This window comes from Camelus bactrianus, chromosome 1, assembly GCF_048773025.1.
Source record: "Camelus bactrianus isolate YW-2024 breed Bactrian camel chromosome 1, ASM4877302v1, whole genome shotgun sequence".
In the NCBI taxonomy this organism is placed as follows: Eukaryota; Metazoa; Chordata; class Mammalia; order Artiodactyla; family Camelidae; genus Camelus; species Camelus bactrianus.
In genome coordinates, this window is record NC_133539.1 from 91663774 (window position 1) to 91683866 (window position 20093).

At 39.8% G+C, this 20093-nt stretch overlaps 1 protein-coding gene across 6 annotated transcripts in view; it reads left to right on the forward strand.

The window, feature by feature from the left end:
* The window catches only part of VEPH1 (ventricular zone expressed PH domain containing 1), a 266024-nt gene that overhangs the window by 69322 nt on the left and 176609 nt on the right, over positions 1-20093 (forward strand). For all 6 annotated transcript variants that reach the window (XR_012508920.1, XM_045514505.2, XM_045514504.2 and 3 more), the window contains exon 6: positions 1502-1711. Coding sequence is in view for 5 of the 6 variants with exons in the window: in XM_045514505.2 (XP_045370461.1) it covers positions 1502-1711 (210 nt within the window). In the remaining variant the exon portion in view is untranslated. The remainder of the gene's footprint in view (positions 1-1501; positions 1712-20093) is intronic.

The following is a 20093-nucleotide window of genomic DNA, read 5'->3' on the forward strand; positions in this document are numbered from 1 at the left end:
ATTTGGATGGGCAAGACCAAAGTCAGGGAGAACAATGAGGAGGCTGTTGGAATAACCCAAGTGCAGGGTGATTAGATCAGTGGTCTCAGCTTAAATATCCCTGCTGAGAAGACTTCCCTGACCCCCAGCCTAAATCAGGGCCCCAGACTGTCTCTCATAGCCCCTGTATTTTCTCTACATGACATTTTTTAAACTTGTAATTATGTATTTATGTAGTAATTGTTTTTACTGAATATCTCCTTTACTAGACAATGAATTATTCCACGAAGACGGGAACCTGTTAGACTTGTTAGCAACTATAACTCCAGCACCTAGAACAGTCCTTTGCAAATGGGAAGAACTCAATAAATATTTGTTAATGTGAATGAACAGATGAATGGAAATGGAGGAAAGTGGACCTGTCTGTGGGATACTTGGGCAGTGGACTTGGCAATTGCTCAGATGAAGCTGATGATAAGGGAAAAAACAGTAGTCAAGAATGATTTCCAGACTTCTGGCTTAAGTAGCCATGCAGATAATGATGTCATTTATGGGGAAAAGAGACACTGGAGGCTAGCAAGGTGGGAAAAGCAGGTTTTTGGCAAGGGGTGGAGTATGAGTCCAGCAGGTTGAGCTGTGTATCAGACTCCATTTTAATACTGGAAGCTACATTTCAAGACCCTTACCAAAATGGCAACAAACCAAAACAGCAAACCAATAACAAACAAAAGAAATAAGCATGGTAAAAGTATGGATGGGCAAATAGTTTGTACTTTTATTGTTCAGTTTTCCACAGGTTGGCCTTTCTAATTATTTTACCTTAGCAGACAAAACAGTTCACTAAATTGTCGGTATGCAATGTGTCTGTTAACATAGAGATTTTATTCCACAAAGAGCCGCCTTTTCCTTAATATGAATTATTGCATCTTTGTATTGATAAAAGCATTAAAAATCAAGAAAAAAGATTAGAATATTGAGAACATGGTAGAAACAATTTGACTTTAATAATTTTTTAATCTTATTACATTTTTGTGATCAAAATGGAAAGTTGAAGAAAATGGAAGAGCTCTTTCCTTCCTGCTTTCTTATTTTTATTATTAAATATTTCCATACCACATTTCTCCAATTTGAAGGCTTTGATTAAAGTCATCATAAAGGATTTCTTACATACTTATATTGTCCTTTAAATTGAATAGCTCATGATGATTTGAAGGAAATATAGCACTCCTGATGAGAACATAACACATCAAAATTTGACTTTTAAAGAGCAGCGTTTAGGCATTTTGTAGCCTTCACTCTTCAATAGCAGAGCACAGATTTAAATACAAAGCAAAAGAACCTGAAGCCTCTGAAATTTTATTGTAAAGTTTAAATTCCAGACTTAGAAGATTTGCTTGAGTTCTGACAAGAGTAATAATCTCAGAGTTCAGACTGAATACAAAAAACATTAGTTTGATTCTGACTTAATTAACTTTCCTCTTTGTTTCTCCTTCTTCCCTTCTCTTCTCTTTTCTTTCTGTAGGTGGTTCAGAAGTGTATTCCTTTCCTAATCGAGCATTTGAAGGATTCAACCCATAATGACATCATCCTAAGCATCCTCATAGAGATAGCAGGCTATGAGCCAGTGGCTTTGAGCAGTTTTCTTCCAACGCTGAGAGAGATTGGTGAGAGATTCCCCTACCTCATTGGACAAATGGCAAGAATCTATGGAGCTGTTGGACATGTGGATGAAGTAAGTTTGGCTTTTTTCCTCTCCATTTCCCTAAATTCCATTGGCACCTAATCTGTTGGAGCTCCATGACCTACAAGTTTGTCCCCAGACTTCTGAGTGTTTCCGTTTCTTTGTCAAATGTTTTGCATCGACAGCAGCCTCTGGATCAAGGGCATGTTGTAGCAGGGCTATGTGGAAAGTTTAGGAAGTGAGGATTTCATTGCTGGAGTGTCACCTGAGGAAAGGGAAGGAGATAACAACAACCAGTAAGAGTTTTATCTCATTTCTGGTCGCAGTTTGCTTAACCTAGGAGATCATTAGTAAACACAGAGTTAGGTCTCAGAGACTGCCTATTAACCCATAGCTATCCTGTCAATGAGTGCCTGCACTCAGTATGTTTTGAGCCCTCTGTTTGATGTTACTTGGGAGAGTGCAATAAACGCTCATGGATGTTTAAAAGTCCTAGTCTAAATATTTGCATAATAAAATCTTTCAGCAGGGATAACAGGATGCCATCAGACCTTGTTGGGATTAGGCAACTGAACAAGAATTTCCAGAAATTAAAGTTCTGAAGGGTGTGTGCATGCACATGTGCACACAGATGCACATCTGTCTGATGATTTTATATTGGGATTTAGGGTTTGTATCTTTTAAAAATAAAAGCAGATAATATAATCAATAGAGGGAAGCTTTTACTTTCACCCTCTTACTTATACTGTAGTTTCCTATATGATAAATATAAAATTGTACAACTTTTAAGAGGGATTTCATAGTTCATCAAATTTAACCCCTTGAGTCTACACAAGAGAAAATTAAAAACTGGAGAAGTTAAATGATTCGCCCAGACTCAGACTAGGTTAGTTGATGACCTAGCTAGAATTAGATCTTCGGTATCCTTGGCACTCTTTTCAAATTTTATCTTAAGATGGATCTTTGGTTCTGTGTTGTTTGAGTTCTGCTGAGACTTGTGGAGAGCCTGGTGACTCCCAGACTTCCTCCTGCTAGACGGCCTTTCCCCTCTAGCTTCCCAGAAGAAAGTGGGAGAGCTGAGCTCCCAAGCAGCCCACACTTGTGAATGTGACTGTGGGTCTTGTAAAAGGATTACTCAGGACTGACATGCTACTTAGTATGATCCCTTTCTGTTCACTGCTGTTGGGAACGTCTCACGCCAGCCACGATCTGCCTTCTGGTAACATTTTCCGTGCCTGTCACCTTTGCTGCCAGGAGAACCTGCTGGTATGCCCAAGTGCTTTTAGGCCAACTGCAACTGACAGCTGTTTAACTGAATCTGCTGACCTTGCAGATTTTTGCCTGGACCAAAAACTTCAACCTCTGATATTCAAGGCCTTGGAATCCTTAGGTGGTAGTTCTTTTTGTCACACATGCATTTATGGTTTGTTAATGTGTGGTTATGCACACTGAAAGTGACTAAACCTCCCACAGAAAATGTAATTTGTTGAAAAAAAAAAAAGCAAAAACAAAACAAATAGAAACACTAGCCACATGCAACTATGTCACTGTAGGTTTGTCTGAACAAAGGCTAACCTGAGAGAGAATGGACTGTTAGGTGACATTTATGTTATTCCAGGTAGGTGCAGGGAGAAGGAGAGCGCATCCAAAGAGCCTTAGGAATCACTTATTTCAAAATTCAAATTATCAGAATATTTTCTCTTCTCCTCTCCTCTCCTCACCTCTCCCCCTCTCCATCTCTCTCTCTCTCTCTCATTTTCATGTGCCCATGGAGGCATCTATGTTTGGGAGAGAAAATAATTTTTTTCTGGTGGTTTTGATTCACCTCCTCATCAGAGAACAATTTTAGATCGAATGCTTTCCAAATGTATCTGGGTATCAGGATTATATCAGGATGTTTTTTAATAACATGAGTTCTTGGACCTCAGAGACTATCTACTAAATCAAAATCTCTAAGAAAGGGACCCAGGAATCTGGACGTATGGGACCCCTCTGCCAGGGTAATTCTGATGCAGCTTTTTGTGGACCAGGATTGGAGATCCCTAGACAGAACGTATTTAAAGCATTTTCTCTCTCAGACTAAGATTCAGGCCTTGTCCATCAGTCATCCTGCCCTCCTCCATCAAGTCATGCTAATTAATTAAAACTGATACAGCAATTTAAATTAGATAAAGTTGAGAGGAACACAAAAATTCAAAACAACAGTGGCTTAAACAAAGATACACATCTATTTCCCATGCACATAAAGAAGTCTAGAAGGCAGTCAGTCTAGAACTGCATGTTTCAGAAACTGAGGCCCCTTCAACTTTGTTTATCTCCCATTCCTGAACACACCAGAGAGCACGTGGCTTCCATCTTATGGTCCAGGGTGGCTACTCATCTCCACCTGTCAAGTCAACACTTCAGCCAGTAGTAAAGGGGAAAGGGGAGAAGGACTCTTCCAGACAGTTGAACACAACCTACTGTTTATAACCTGTTGGATAAATAAAACAAAGCTGCATATGACTATACCTAGCTGCAAGGGAAGCTAAAACATGTAGTCTCGATTTAGGTGGCCACATGCCCAGCTAATCAAGAGAGAAGGACAGAAAAAATGACGGAAGACAAAGAATATCTCTGTTGCAGGTTGTCAAATAATTCGTTTCTCTGGGTCTAATTTCTTTCCTTAAAAATAACGTCTTTGCCCTGGATTACCTCCCTTCTCGCTCTGATATTCTTGGATTCTACTATTTTATTTCATTTAGGATCAGCCTGATAGAATTACCTGTGTTAGTCAGGACGCTTTACTCAGAAATAATGCCCCTGCTTATTTGTTTCTAATGCCTAAAATATCACCATTTGCAAGTCCTTGTTTTAGCTTTAAAGAACGCTAAGCTCAGATGTCTCGTGAATAAGTATCATAATCCAAGCAGCTATTAATTGCTTAATTTAAGTGAACCTGTTCAACTTTCTAAAAATCTTGTGGAGCCACATTCCTAAAGACCAAAACCAACAGGCAAGATATATATGTATGGCTAGTTCTACCCAGCCTCTTTCCAAAAGTAAACAGGAAGTTTCTAAAGTATAGTGCCAGGTGGGCATGAGGGCAGAAGTCAAATATGAGCCCCTGGCTACCTATAGAGGAGGAAATTGCAGTAAAAAGTGAGCTGTGGGAACTTTGCCTTGAAAAGGTCCTGCTGTTTTCTGTGTGGAGAGCTTGGTCTGTGGTGAGGTAAAGGGACATGGGGACATCTGAGACAGGGACTTGCTTAGGGTGTTGATGACAGCTTGGGCCCTAGGATCCTCTCTCTCATCCTACCCTGGTCTCACCAACAAATGACTTAATTAAATTATTTTCTCTTTGACACCAAAGTAAAATTTTCAGATGTATTCAGGAGTTCCAAGTATCAGATAATTTTTGTTGCTAGGATTTAAAAGATTTTAGAAATGCAGAAAAGCCAGCGCAACTTTAAGTATCTTGCTCCAACTTTTGAAATGCAGTCTGTGACTGATTGGAACCTGTGGTTCAATCCGTCCCTTGTTGTCTGGCTTCCAGCAAATTGCATTGTTTGATCCTTAAGATGAAGAAGGGAGTCTCCAGGGAGTCTCCAGCCCTTGGGCTCAGGATAGCCTCAGGAGTAGAGTCAGCCTGGGATCAGTGGCACACGTTATTAATTGACTTATGCCTCACCTTCTGTGCTTGCGTGTAGCCGGGGATGGGAACTGCAGGGCTGGCTATGGAGAACCAGCCTGGTGGCGGTGGCAGGGCGGCGGGGGGGTGGGGGGAGCTGTCTTTCAGATCAGTGCCCATCTGGGTGGGCACACTGTTTTCAACAACTTGATAGCAGTCACAGTTTTCCCATCTGCTGATGTAAACCCAGTAGAGGAACGTTCTATCTATAAAACAAAAGAATAAAACCCTACAGACAAATGTTCTCTTTCTCCCAAATTTCCTCAGGGATCTTTTCTTGCTCAAATTTGAAGTGAAACCATGCTAAATAACCATATAGTGCTTGTGTCACTATTGGAGGCTGTGCAGTGACTCCTAGGCAATTTTCAGGCATGTGTTGGCATCCAAAGCACATCTATTGGATGGAGAGTGAAACTCAGGGGACCAAATGGCAGAGAAGTCCATCCACTCCTGGGGTAACTGATGAGTGATTGCCTCAGAGGTGGACCTTCCTTGGCCCTGTCCAGTAGGGACACAGCCGGCTCTTCATCATATCAGGATTCACCCAAGTTCTGTGGTGAGTTCAGATGAAGCAGATGCATGAATAAGAAATATTATTTTATTAGCTACGTCCTTGGCATGGCAAAATTACACAGGTCCTTTTGTCTTTCTCAAATGAGAAGACTGCAGTGAAGACCTCTCAAACAACAGCAGAAATGACTGAAATTACTTCTTAGTAGCTCCTGAGGGTCCATCCCCTGACACACATCCAGAGAGTTCTTATAAAGCCCTTAGCACATGCCTGCCACAGAGGACATGCTTGATACATTTAGCTAATAATAATAACAACAACAGCAACAGCAACAGCAATACAGTAAAACCCTGTCCAGCTGGAGAGGGCTAATGAAAGAAGAATGTGCTTCTTCCCACTCTAATGCATCTCTTGTAGGATTACCAGTTTTCTTTCTGAAGATACAAGTGTGAATCCTACTATCCTACTTCCTTGCACAAAGTCCTCTGTTGGCTCCTCCACTGCCTGTAGGACATCATCTAAACTCCTTGGTTTGGCCTCACCGTCCTTCTCCAGCTTTAGTTCTTATCTGTCCAGGCTATTCCATCCCACCTATGTTCTACCTGTGAACATTTTACATCCTTCCCTGAGCATACCTTGCTCTGACATAAGTTGTGATCTCCACGGCCTATTCTTCTGCCTGGATAGTTTCCATCCCTTTCTCTTACTTATCTTTCCTTACTCAGATCAAGTGTCACCTCCTGGGTAAGCTCTTCCCAGTTCGCTTAGTCAGTTAGTCACCCCTCTATATTCCCACCACACTTTCCCTGTACCTCAAATATCACACCAACTATGCCACGTCGTAATTTGCCTGTCCGTGTCTGTTTCTTCTCAGTGAGTCTCTAAGCTCCCAGATGAAGGAATCATACCTTATCCATCTGAGTTCACCTGTGGCCAAAAGAATGAATGAGTACTTGAGAGTACTGTTAATTAAAAATTTGAAAGTTTTCATATTAGATTTTAGGGAAATTTGTACTGATGTCAGCATTAAGGCTATAAAAGTACAAAATGAAAAAGACCCCTATATATATATATATATACACACACACACACACACACACACAAACACACACACACACACACTTACTTTATTTGAATAGGCTATTGTTTTCTTTTTTTCCTGAAAATATAAAAATGTCCATTTTTACAATTTTATTATGTGTCCTTGTATTATCATAGATTCATTCTTAATATATAAAGTGAATTTCAATTTATTGTATTTTTTTATTGCTAAAACTCTCAGAAAACTTGCTTTATGAGGCATTCTATATTTAAAACCAAGTCTTCAAATAAAGGGATTATATTCCCAAGTTCAGGAAAAAAAAATGAACTGGAAGGTTGGATTCTCACTAGCCGCTTTCATTCAGACAAGTCTTTGTCTAATTCTACTCAGTGACATAACTATAACTTAAGAGAAAAGAGAAGAAAATATTAAGATGGAAAAGGATGTTGATTCTTCAGAGCCTATACAATTTATCTCTAATATCTAACAGGGGAAGCTGAGGATGAGTTAGTTTGACAGGGGACCTGGTGTTATTCATCAGAAAGTGTATGATGAGGCAATGTCCATCTATGATTCCTAAAGATCCCGGCTCCTCAGTAGGAGACATCAGTGAAAGATGACATTGAGTGGATCGTGAAAAGAGGTTTTCCTGTGTAAGGCCTCAGCAGGCAGCAAGCTAGCTGAAGCACAGCTCAAAGAGGAGCTTTCACCACTGTGGACTGCGCAGTGATCGTCACTGAGGATGTGTCTTGTCCGTCACATGGGTAATCTTGCTGCCCCGGGGACATCTATACAGAATAACATGGTGACTAATAGGGTGGTCTCACAAGTCAGACCACCTTGGTTTGAATCCTGACTTAGCCGCTTATCAACAGTGTGGCCTTGAGCAAGACACATCACCCCTCTTGACTCAGTTTCCTCATCTGTGAAGTAGGAATAGCAGTGTTATTCACCTCATAGTTTCGTTGTGAGGATTTAATGAGTTGACATGGAAAACATTGTCTGGCAAAGGGTAAACATTCAATGAATATCAGCAATTTATTACTTCCTCAGTGGTGCCCAAGGCCATCTCATTGCATTTATTTGGATACAGACTGAAACCTAAGCCTAATAGACTGAAATTAAGAAAGAAAGCAACTGGTAAATGGTATGCCTCTTCCTGGCTTCTCCAGGGAAAGAGATTGGATGGGTATGTGGGGGGCACATCAAAAAAAGGACAAAAAGAAAAGGAATGAGGTAACTGCAAGTACCATTAAAGGTAAAAAAAAAAAAAAGCAGAAATAGCTATAGCTTCTTTCTTTGTTAGGGAATAACTGAGATATATAGATTTTTTTCTCAGCATGGAATGTATATCTGCTTTATATTTATATTGCAGACCACTGTTCCTGAGGGGAATAAGAGTAACAAAAACAATAGTAAAGCCACGTTTTGTAAAAATTTTATGATTTAAAATAGGCCTTGTTTTCTTGGGGCACTGAAAGTGCATTGCTTTCCATAAAGGGTAGGTGGTCCCCAACTCCCTACCTATAAAAACAGCCCAAATAACTTTGCAGCAATTTTTTTTTAAACTCTCATTAACTAAATCTGAAGTGGTTTAAATTAAATCCAGACCAGATAGACTTTTCTTGTTCATGAAGAACTGAAGTAGAATGCTTCAATTCCAGAGGCTTTATGTTTTTCACCATTATCTTCACTCATTAGACTCTCTGAGCCTGCAAATGGTCTCGGCCCCCTGGGTTGAATATTGTGGTTATTACAACCCTCTTTCCTAACATGGGCCTACATGGAAAAGAGTCTCCTTTAGGAATGACTTTGATTTTTTTGGAGAAGACAAGCTGAATTCATGTGTTCTGTCCAACCACTTACATCTCAAATGAACGAACTGAAACAATTTTAGTTTAATAGTATCATCCTTACCAGGAACTCGTCTCATTAGAAGGCGCACACTGGTACCGAGCACACACTCCATAGCTGTGTTTCTCCCACCCCACCAGACCCACAAGGCAGCAGACCCGTGTGGCGGAAACAGAGATGCTCTAAACCGCTCTTTACACATGATCTCATAGCACGTGGGAGGATGCTACGGCCAGTTGTCTTCCTTCGCTGGAGACCAACAGTCTGCACCTGTGAAGAATCAAATGGCGTGCCCTCTGAGCCCGGCCGCTGCCAGGGTGGGTGTGAAATCCTGTGCCCTCTGCCTTGTTTTTCTAACTGGCTGGAATATGCTGGCCAAGCAACAGGGCGTCTTTATTACATCCTCTCTGGGCTCAGAGTCATGGACACTCTTCAAGTAGAGAAGTGACACACATCTTGCCCAGGTCGCCTTTCTGTGACATCCGGCAGGCCTTCCACAAAAACACTTTCAGGAGGAAAAGGAAAAGAATTGACAAAGGCAACTGAGAACCACATTACTGTCCTCACCCTGACGGTGGGAAAACATCCTGCAAAGTCGGAGCTGGCTGGAAGCCATGCACCTTTAACTTGCAAATCAAGACTAAAGGCCCTGGGGGCCATTTTACAAGAGGAAGAACCTGTAACTTAAAAGCCACAGTTTCCCCAAGGAAGGAGTATTTAGTTAAAACTTTGGTAGGCTCAATGTCTCTGGGGATCCATTTTCTTAAGCCTTGGTTGGTGCCTCCCGGCAGCTACTTAATACTTCGGAATTGTCATTGATTGAGAAAGACTTTTTTCTGAAATGCAAATAGCTTTATTGTTTTTTATATTGTACAAAGGTTACATGCTAATTATAAATGATATTAATAATAAAGCTCTGGGGAAATGTAAAGAAAACAAAAACAGAAAAAGTTAAGTATCTACAAAATACAGTTTCAAATAACGGTGCTGATTTTCCATAGCCTCTTTCCTTCAATGACGCAGGGTTGAGTTGCTGATTCTTTCTGGGTGCAAACCCCAGTGCTGGTGATGGGGACCCAGAGAGGAGAAGGACATGGTCCCTGCCCTAGAGGGGCTCACAGTGAATGGGGGCAAGGGAAATGTACAAACTGTTCATTAAAGTTTTATTTGATGCCTCTCACTACTGAATGCTGAACTGGATCAAGAGAGAACAACTGACCTGGCATGGCCAAATTTGGAAGGGTGTTCTAAGTTTGGCTTGTCGGACGACAGGATTATGTCAGGGAAGGGGGAGGAAGGTATTCACAGGAGGACACAGCAAGTACAATGGTAAGCAACTGGGGGAAAGCCTTGACCCTTCTGGAAACCGTGAAGAGTTTCAAGTGCCTGGAGCGTGGAATGGACAATAGAAGGAGGGGAGAGGGTTGAGGCTGGACCAGAGACTGGTTTCGGGTGATGGAAACTCCTTATTGATTAGCAGACAGTTCCTGTTTTCTACCTCCTTTCTCCAAACTTATTTATCACTGGTGCCCAGGTCACCTTGGAACAGTATTTTGTTTCCCTTTACTGTGTAGGCAAGTCAATGAATATTGTGTACCTCAGAGTTCCCAAGAAACTAAACAGCCTGGTAAAAGGACAAACAGTCCCCACAAATAGTTGCAAATGTAGACTAGTAAATAATGGTTACAAAAGTTACATGTTGCAACAATTTTCAACAATGTCTTGTAATTACGAACTGTAATTTAGGCCAACTGACCAAATCGACAAAGGACTTTCAGTGCCTCTGTGAGTGAGGAGCTTGGCAAGGCTGACAATGCGGCGGCAGCCTCTAGAAGAGGCCTTTGACCAGTCTCCCCTCAGGACTGAACCCTAAGAATAGTTGGCCCGGTCTCCACAGATCTCATCTCCTGTCTTCAGAGGGGATTTCTGACTTTTTTGCACCAGTATCTGTGAGGAAGTAGGCCTGTGGTTGCCCCATGAAAAGCAGGAAGTTTCCATTTAGTGACTGCCCCTTCTGGGCTTGAGCTTGAGATGTAAATGAATCCTGGATTTGGCAGGACGGACAACTCACTGGGCTTTCGCAGCAGGTGGGTTGAGAGGATGAAGTAGTTGCTAATTCCAGCTCAAGCCCTGCTGCTCTTCTAAGGCTGTGGTGGCAGACCTTGCTCTGCCCACAGCCCTCAGTCTTAAATCACTTCAGCATAAGCCAGCTCCTTCCAAATGCCAGCATCTGCCTTTCTGTGCCTGTGGCTTTCCCAGACTTCACCAGCCAACTGGCTATCATGTGGGCAGGATAGAAATGTGAGAAATTAACAGTCCCTCAACCAGTGATGGGGGTATTTATACCTCAACTCTGTCACCCCTCAAATGAGGTAACCTTTCCCCAGAACCCCCGGGCATCCTTTCTGAGCTCCTTCTTTTCTCTGTCTCACTCTTCTACTCCCCTGCTTGTCGCCTGCAGTTTCCAAATAGTTAATTTACACGTAAATCATCCCAGAGTCTGACTGTTTCTGGGGAGCCTAATCCAGGAAAAAGTCATCTATTTACCTTCCTAGGTCATTGCCTTCTTCCCTGCTCTGAGCTCCTGAGAGTGCACACCTGTAATGTGGGGTCTGCACCTGATTGTCTTCTGGTTGCATTTGCCTTGCATTCATTTAGTGTTTGAATCCACACACTCCCATTGCTCTAAGCACTCTGGAGGAAGGTACCACACCTTACACTTCCTTGTCCTCCTTTACTACCTACCCCAGTAATGGGCTCATAGCAGGTGGGCCACATATACTTGCTGACTGTTAGGTTGAGACTGGAACCTGAGTATCCACTAGTTCAGTGTCTGGTACTTTTAAATGGCAGCTGATGGAATGGTAGGTTGTGAGAAAGGCCAGAAACACTGTAGACATTGGGTTCCAGTCATGGGTGGTGGCTACTGGTTTTCAAATCTTTCGGGTCTCCTTCTGTATAGTGGCCAAAGAGTGGTCCTCAGCATTGGGGATCACTGGACACTTGAATCAGAATCTACAAGTTAACAAGATCTTCAGGTGATGTGTATGTATAGGAAAGTATAAGAGGCAGTGGTCTCAAGGATCCATGCCCCACAGGGTAGAATCCCTCAGGGGATCTGGCCATGCCCACATATGTACATTCATGCATGATGCATATATGTTTATAGACACACAGTCATACCCTACAGGTGTCTTTGTAAGACCCATTTGTTTTCAATGTAAGTTAATCAATAGCCTTTAAAAATGATCATCTTTGGCAATGTTAGGGTAAATAGAAACCCAGGGATCATCAAGTATTTATTATATAGTTTCTGAACATCTATCACACACCTAATATGTGCAAGGCACTGCAGAGTTAGATAAAATTCAACCCTTATGCTGTTGGAAGGGGCTTTGGTTTTTCTTCACTTAGAAATGATCCTTCCCTGGGCAGAAATTGTGGTGCATTGATACTTCCTGTGTAACATTCCTAGAATTCCTCACTCCATCCCACTCCTGTGAAAAGGGGGAATGATGGAGAGGAAGGGGGAGGGAGAGGGCTCCTAATTAACGGTTTCATATATAATAATATGGCGGATATATACAAGATTTTCCTATTAAGTTTTGATTTTGATTTTTTTCTATGTTACTTGATTCATCATATTTCAACCAGGATCTGGAAGAATCCCCAAAACTCCCAGTAGGCTTTGACAGAGGTGGTATCACCATGAGATAATTTTTTACAATTGTGCTTTCAAAAAATATGAAGAGAACACTTGAAAGTAAATGAGTTTTGTTGCACAGCCAGAACTGTACTATTTGGGCTGATATTTACATTTCAGCTCTCTTCTTTATTTATCAAAAAATGTAAGCCTGAATTTATTTTGTAGTGAATAGGATTTGGGAACTTGGTACTGGTTCACAGGGACTGAGCTAAAAAGCCCTACGGAAAGATGTCTGTGACAGTTGGCTGATCAGCAGTGGACTGTCAAACTGAAATGTTCATGTTGCAGTTCTTAGCATCAACCAGAATATGTCTTGTTATCTACATGTAGATAACACATAAGAAATGACACTGAGAAGGATATCTTGACATCAGCTTATTCCTTGTTAAGTAATAAATAAATCTAGAGTAGATAAAGAAATAGTTGCTATTTAAGATTAATCAGTTTAAGATGTCTGGAAAATAAATGTTTTCAGGACTGAAGATTTCCCAGCTTCAGTGCTGTGTAGATCCCATAGAGTTTCAAATATCTGGCAGTGCACCCAGAAAAATAGAAGACAAACTTTCCTAACTATCTCACTTCCCTGAAATCTTTGTTTACTTATTATGGTTGATTTTAGAAATCCCTGGCTTTCTAAATCCCTAAGCTCCTCTAGCTGTCTACATTTTCTCCAACTCTTCCTTCTACTGCTGCCTTCTTTAGAGAGCAAACTTCCTTCAGCTGTAGGTAGCATCCTCTGTGATGATGGTCCCTATCTCAATCCAATGTCTCTTTTCTCCTTCAAAACGCTTCCCAGAGCCCACCTTTTCTATGATAGCTCTGCATTTCTAAAGCATTATTTAGTGATCAACTCTTTCTACTTTATGACTGGTAGGTACAAATTAAATTGGTACAGAAGGAATGTGATGGGAGGAAACAATGGAAGTTACAAAGATTTCCTGGAGGAAATATTCTACTTTCCTCCACCTTAAAAAATGAGAATTACCTTGAAGGCAAAATGCACTGATTTTAGTATCTCATACAGTAGATAAAATGAAAACAATAGATACAATGAGGTGACTCTTCTGTTACTCTGCTGAGAAATGGGAAGATTAACCCATGTTATAGTCTAAATGTGTACCCCCACCCCCAAAATTCATATGTTGATACCTAACCCCACAAGGTGATGGTATTAGGATGTAGAGCTTTTGGGATGTGATTACGTTTTGAGGGTGAAGCCCTCATGAATGGGATTAGTGCCCTTATAAAAGAGTTTCCAGAGAGTTTTCTTGTCTCCTTCCTCCATGGAACCAAACACCAAATCTGCCAGCACCAGGAGCTTGGACTTTGCAATCTCCAAAACTGTGAGAAATGAATCTTGGTCATTTACAAGCCACCCAGCATGTGATATTTTGTTACAGCAGCCCAAATAGACTAAAACAAAATGTGAGTCCATTCAAGATCTCAACACAACCTTATCTAAAAATCCTAAAAGGCTGTTTTGCTATATTTCCACTGTTTACATGAAGGAGAGCTCACAAATGAGTGGAAAGCAATTTGGGAAGTAATCTTTTTCTTCAAACTAGTACATTTCAAACCTCATTTGAACACATCCTGGCCAGACATGCCTTCAAAACCCCATCCTACTAGCTGCAATTCGTTTGCATATTTTGATTTACTTATTTATTTATGCCCTGCTTACTTCCAGCAAGCAGTTAAGGCAGTTCACAATGAAAAAACATAGTTGCTATGAGACCAGAAATAATTAACCCGAGGCAAAATCCAGGAAGTAAAAAAGGGGACATTGGAGGGATAGGGGGCAAGTACCAAAAATCTTTTTTTTTTTTTTAAAAGGAAATCGCCAGTATCAGGCAATGTTTACACTTTTGCAAACTGCATTTTTCCATTTCATTCTCTCCTATAAGTAATGAAGTAATACTTATCCAAGTATTTCTATCTAACTTGTATTTTGGGAGTTACATCTTAACTACCATGAATAAAACATCCTGGCTATTTCGTTTGAAAATAAGTAGGTGCAAAGAAAGATAGACATCTTGTATTTAATTGTATAATGAGTAAATTATGTAATGTAATGAGTAAATTATGGAAAGTTCAATTGTAGCTGATGTATAGTTCAACTGAGTTAAATCTTACCATATTGTTCCTTTTCTAATGACCACAAAGCACATTTTTTTTCCTGGCAAAAGGTTCAAACACAATTTCTCTTTCTTTCCTCCTTTCATTTTTCTTTCTTCCTATTTCTTTTCTTTCTTTTTGGACCCATAATAAGCAACTTTCTTCAGAATGGTTTCCATGATTGGCCAGAAGACCTGTGGTTACTTTTTTCTGTCATTCTGTGATTGTACCACATTTGCTAAACAGATATTATGTAAAGATGGGCTGCTTCTTTGAGTTCTCTAGAAATGTTTCAATGCTAAAATCCCAACTGGTCTTTCAAAAAGTTTGCTTAATTGAAGCAAAAAGAAATAGTGGAACCATTGTTGGGGATAATCAATGAGAGGTCATTTACATGAGGGGACCGTGGTGTGATGGGAGAAGAAATTCTGGCTCTGTATAATTTATTCTGAGTTGCCTGAGTCCACACAAAAGATTTACCTTTAAAAGGCTAAGTTCCCAAGCCCCCAGTTTTTAAAGAGTAAATCCGAACTATAGAACCTCTAAATCCTTTATCAACTCACAAAATAACACTATGTTCGAAGCTCAAATTAGATACACTTCTACAAGCTTTAAGGTCTGTAAGTATTTGGGAGTCAATGCAAAGAAAAGATGCTGGAAAATAAACTCTCAGCACAAATGAAGAGAGATTTGGATTTTCAGACATAAATGTGGCCATTCTGAATGCTATCTTGGAAAAAAATACTCAAATTGGAAACACTTATTTGACAGCAGACCACGTTCAGTTTTCTGCCCTGTAAAGAAAACTCAGTCATTCTAAAACCATAATTTATTTGGTTACATTATTGTCTCCAATAGCAAGACATAAAAGTAAGGTACCTTTCACATTCTTTGATTTCTGTTTTAAATCCTAAATCAGCTTTGTTCAGACATCTCTATGAGGAAGACACTGTGAGTTCCACACTGAAATAAAAGCCATAATTGCTCTATAAGTACTAAAGTATACCTTGTGGAGTTTCTTTTTTACAAAGGTAGGGCTTACTTTATCATTCTGTGCCAAATGCACAGAGTTGAACTGAGTCCAACTGATCCTTAATTTTTGCCATTTTACGAAATTTGAGATTCATTCAAAACAAAGGATACATCTGTTTTCATCAGCTGTTTCTTGAATTTTATTACTGAGACTTATTTTTAAAAATTGTTTTACCTCGACAGTATTGTTTTACTCGGCATGATTTATTACTCTCCCACGAGCCCACGGAAACTGTGTGTTCCTGTAATCATGCAAACTGAGTCAAAAATAGTAAGGAAAGAATGGGAACTCATTCCCTTTGCATTGGATTAAATGATCATTTAGAGTATGTAAATATGTTTAAATTCTAAAAGAACTTTTATTTATCAATGAGAATAAAAATATGTTCAATTACTCCAAGCTGATATACAGAAAAATTGAGGCATGATCAGAGGATAAAAGAAAGGATTGTGGAATATGACTTTTTGCAATGCTATTTTAAAAATCAGCTCAAAATTGGAGGATAATCTGCCTAAGAGAGATATTAACAATATTTTTGTTTATTTATTCTCTCCTTTGTTCTGCAAAAAAGGATTTTAGGCAGCTTGCCCGCTCAATGTTCTATTTTAAAAATTATTGGATCTAGGCTTCTGAATATGATAAACTAAGAACGTTTGATGCCTACTTACTCTGCAAGTATTTTGCATATATCTTTGTGCTGATATGTTCAGGCTAGAAGAGAATATCCTTGTCTGGGTAGCATAATTTTTAAAGAATGAAATTTGTTAACTGTCTAATTATTCTTGGAGTTTATAGGTAACTGGATGACTTTATTTTACTGGATTATTCCTTCCTTGCCTACTTCAATAACAGTGACCTTTTGTAGGATTGAAAATGTTGTAACAGTAGAATATTTTTCTTCAGATACAGGAAAAATTTGAAAAAGACTGGGAAATAATTACAAAGAGAAAAAGATCTAGCTATCTAGAGATCATGAGAATTCAAGTCACTAAGAAAACCTTAAGCTATATAGTGTTTTGACTTAATTGTAACATTTTTAAAAAAGAGAAATAGGCTTTCTTGGTAAAATGTTGAGCAAATTTCGTTTCTAGATAAACTTTTAGCAGGTTACCTAAACACTGGCCCGTATTTGCTTAGACTGAGCTGGTATAGGGGTTTTGGACATTTTAGAACTTCCAAACCATTATCAATTCACAAAATAAGTTAACTAGGAAAAATTAAGGGGATATACTGCTTCTGAGACAGCTTGTTTTAATTTTGATGATAATTCAGATATGTCTGCATTTGCATTTGGGATTTTTGACACTCAAGCAATAACAGCTAACGTTTATTTAGCATTTCCCTGTGCCAGGCTTTGTTCTGAATGCTTTGGTTTTAGCTCACTGAATCCTCACAACCACTCTATGAGACAGTCACATTCAGCTGTTTTATAAACTGAGCCATGGAGAGTTAAGTAACTTGCCTGAGGTGCATGACTGGCTAGTAGCAATGCCAGGATTCAAATGTAGGTAGGAGCTTCTGAGCCCAGAGTGGGACACTATACCACCACCCACACCTGCTCAGTCAAGCAAGGCCCAGCTGTGAGGACTTTCCACCTGCTGCCACCTTTCTGTTCTCCAAGGGTGGAACTTACTGTGGGAATATTGATGCAAAGAAAATTTCTCAAATTGACAGTTTGAACAGCCAGTGCTCTTTTTATTTGCCCTGCTGATGTCTTACTCACCAATTCTACTTTTCATGCAGTAAAGGAAGCCTCTGGAAAGCCAGACGCTTAACCATTCCTTTTTATCAAGGAGAGATTTTAGGCAGTGGGACTATTTAGGCTGCTACTAGAAGGTGTCTCAGAAGGAGCTATAAATCTCCAGGATGGGTGTGGTTCAGGGAGCCCTGAGCATAGGTGGGACGGAGAAACTTCACACATTGCTCAGACAGACCAACTGAGCCCAACAGAAAAGCAGTGCTAGCAGGTCTCTAATGACCTGGACTCAGTCATGGTTTTGCAATTTCTAATAAGAGTGACTATAAACTTATCAGTCAATACAATCTTTAAAATTTTTATTTTAAAGGTCAATATCTCAAACTGAACAGACAACGGAAAAGGAGGTACCAAAAGTCTTCCAGTATTATAGGGCAAAGAATTATACACCACCAGTAAGCAGAACTTTACCTGTTCCAAAGTGATTCCCACTGATTAAAAATGGCTTTTAAAACCTGATACTGGTTTCTCTACAAGGGAGGTTTCCAGAGAGAGGAAGGGATAAGCACAGGGGCAGAGCACACTGGTGCCTTCAGTGGTATTGCTAATGGTCTATTTCATTACTTAAATATATTTATATACATTCTTCTGTTGGCAGCATATATTCCATAATGTCAGAAAAATACATTAAATGTTTACTATGTGCCCAAAAGTATGCCTGACATTGAAAACAATAATATTTATAATAAAATACTAGGGCTCTACTAAATGGCTTAATTTTTTTAATTCATTGATATTTCCAGTATAATTAGATCTTATTAAAAATAATACTTAGAATAACAATTGATTGCTACTATTTTTAAAATCATTTGCTCTATGCCAGGTCCTTTATAGGTATTATTTCAATATTCCACATTACAATGTTATGAAGTATTTGTTTCTGCTAAGATGTGTTTGGTAATAGCATATCAATCTAAAGCTGGCTTCAATAATAAGAATCTTTATTATCTCATTTAAGAATTCTGGAAGGCATGATGAGTCCAAGGTCCCTTCAAAAGTTCCACAATGTCATCAAGAACCCTTGGTGACAAGGCTCTTTCCATCCTCCCTCCACCTTCGCAGTGTATTGGCTTGGCCCGTACGCATGCCCCTCAAGCTCGCAAGATGGCTGTCACAGATCCAGGCAGCACATGCTGTAAACACAGCAACGTCTGGTTAAAGAAACTGCGTGTGTCCTTCCATGCATCTCTTATTTGGGAGGAAAATCGTTTCAATCAATGTCTTACCCCAGAAAATTTTACCTCAGGTCCAGATGCCCAAGATAAAATCACATACCCATCCCCTAGTTACAATGGAGGCTGAGGAATAGAGTAGCAGGCATTTTTGTTTTATTGCAGGATAGAGGTTTTACCAATAAGAAAGAAGGTGATAGGATGAGATATGACTATTGACAGGCAATCAAAAGTATCTGCTAGCTCCACTTTATAGGTGATGAAACTGAGGCTCAAAGTTATACAGCTAATAAAAACACCAAGCCAGAAATCATCTCAAGTTTTTCTTAACATATGTCCAGCCACACCAAAAAATTCTATCAGTACAGCTATTCTCCAAAAGGAGGCAGAAAGATAAAAAATCCTATTTTTCTGAAAGGCATAAGGTTTCCCTACATCATGGTTCCAGAACCCTGCCCAGGAGTGGTGGGGTGTCGGTGGTGATTTTCAGTAATAAACATTACTTTGTGTCAGACAACACATTAAGCACTATAGGTACAAAGATAAACATGACATGTCCAGCCTTTAAGAGGCACACTGGGGAAAAGAGACAAGCTGACAGAGAAATTGCAGGCAAGGATATCAGGGCTCTCGTGAAGATACAGCCAGAGGTCTGAGGGGCACAGAGACAGGTGCAAACAACTTTGGCTGGAAGAGTCAGGGAGGGCTTCACAGAAGAAGTGACATTTGAATTGATTTAACGACGTGTTTAACGAGGGTCCAAGGAAGAGAAGGGGAGGAAGGACTTCAGTAGCCAAAGGTCTGCCCTAATGGAAGACATCTGTTTCTAATGGAAACTGAGCTGTTAATGGAGGTAAAGGAAGAGAAAAATATTTTACGGGTGGTCTTTTTAAAATGGTAACAAAAAGAAAGCAGATTTCAACACCTCCAATATGAACACCACTTCATAAGTGTCTTACCAGGCATATTTGGATCTATTAAAAAAGGGTTTGTGAATAAGTTTCTCCTTTGGCTTTTTCATAATTAGAATCCTCATTCAGGGAGGGCTTGATAACTCAGTGTCCCAAACTACATGGATTCCTTTTTTTAAAAAGAATTGCATTATTCTGACATATTTTTTTTTCCTTTGGATTTGTGTGTGTGTGTGTGTGTGTGTGTGTGTGTGTAGAATCAAAAAAGGGAAAAAAAAGGATTTCAGAATATGTCATGTTACCATGTTTTTCATACTCTACCATAAACAGTTGAGTTGCAAGCAAAAAGCAAATGGCTGTCACCAGCCTTCAATCTGCACACCCAAGTTGGGTCATATATACCAACCAATCTATAATGGGGAGAAGAATTAATATGTGGGTGAAAAACAGTTAGAGCTCACATGGATTTGGATGTATAGTAATTTACTAAGGAAAGAACATTTCAATTAGTTGAAAGGCAATGAGAGAATCTGCCTGTGGTGGAAAGTAGAGGCACAGACACACTGGAAGATGTGCTGGAGACTTAAATTCTAACCAAACTCCATCTGGCCTAGTTAAGTAGAGCTCACATTCCTCTGAGCATGATTGTAATGGCTGAATGGA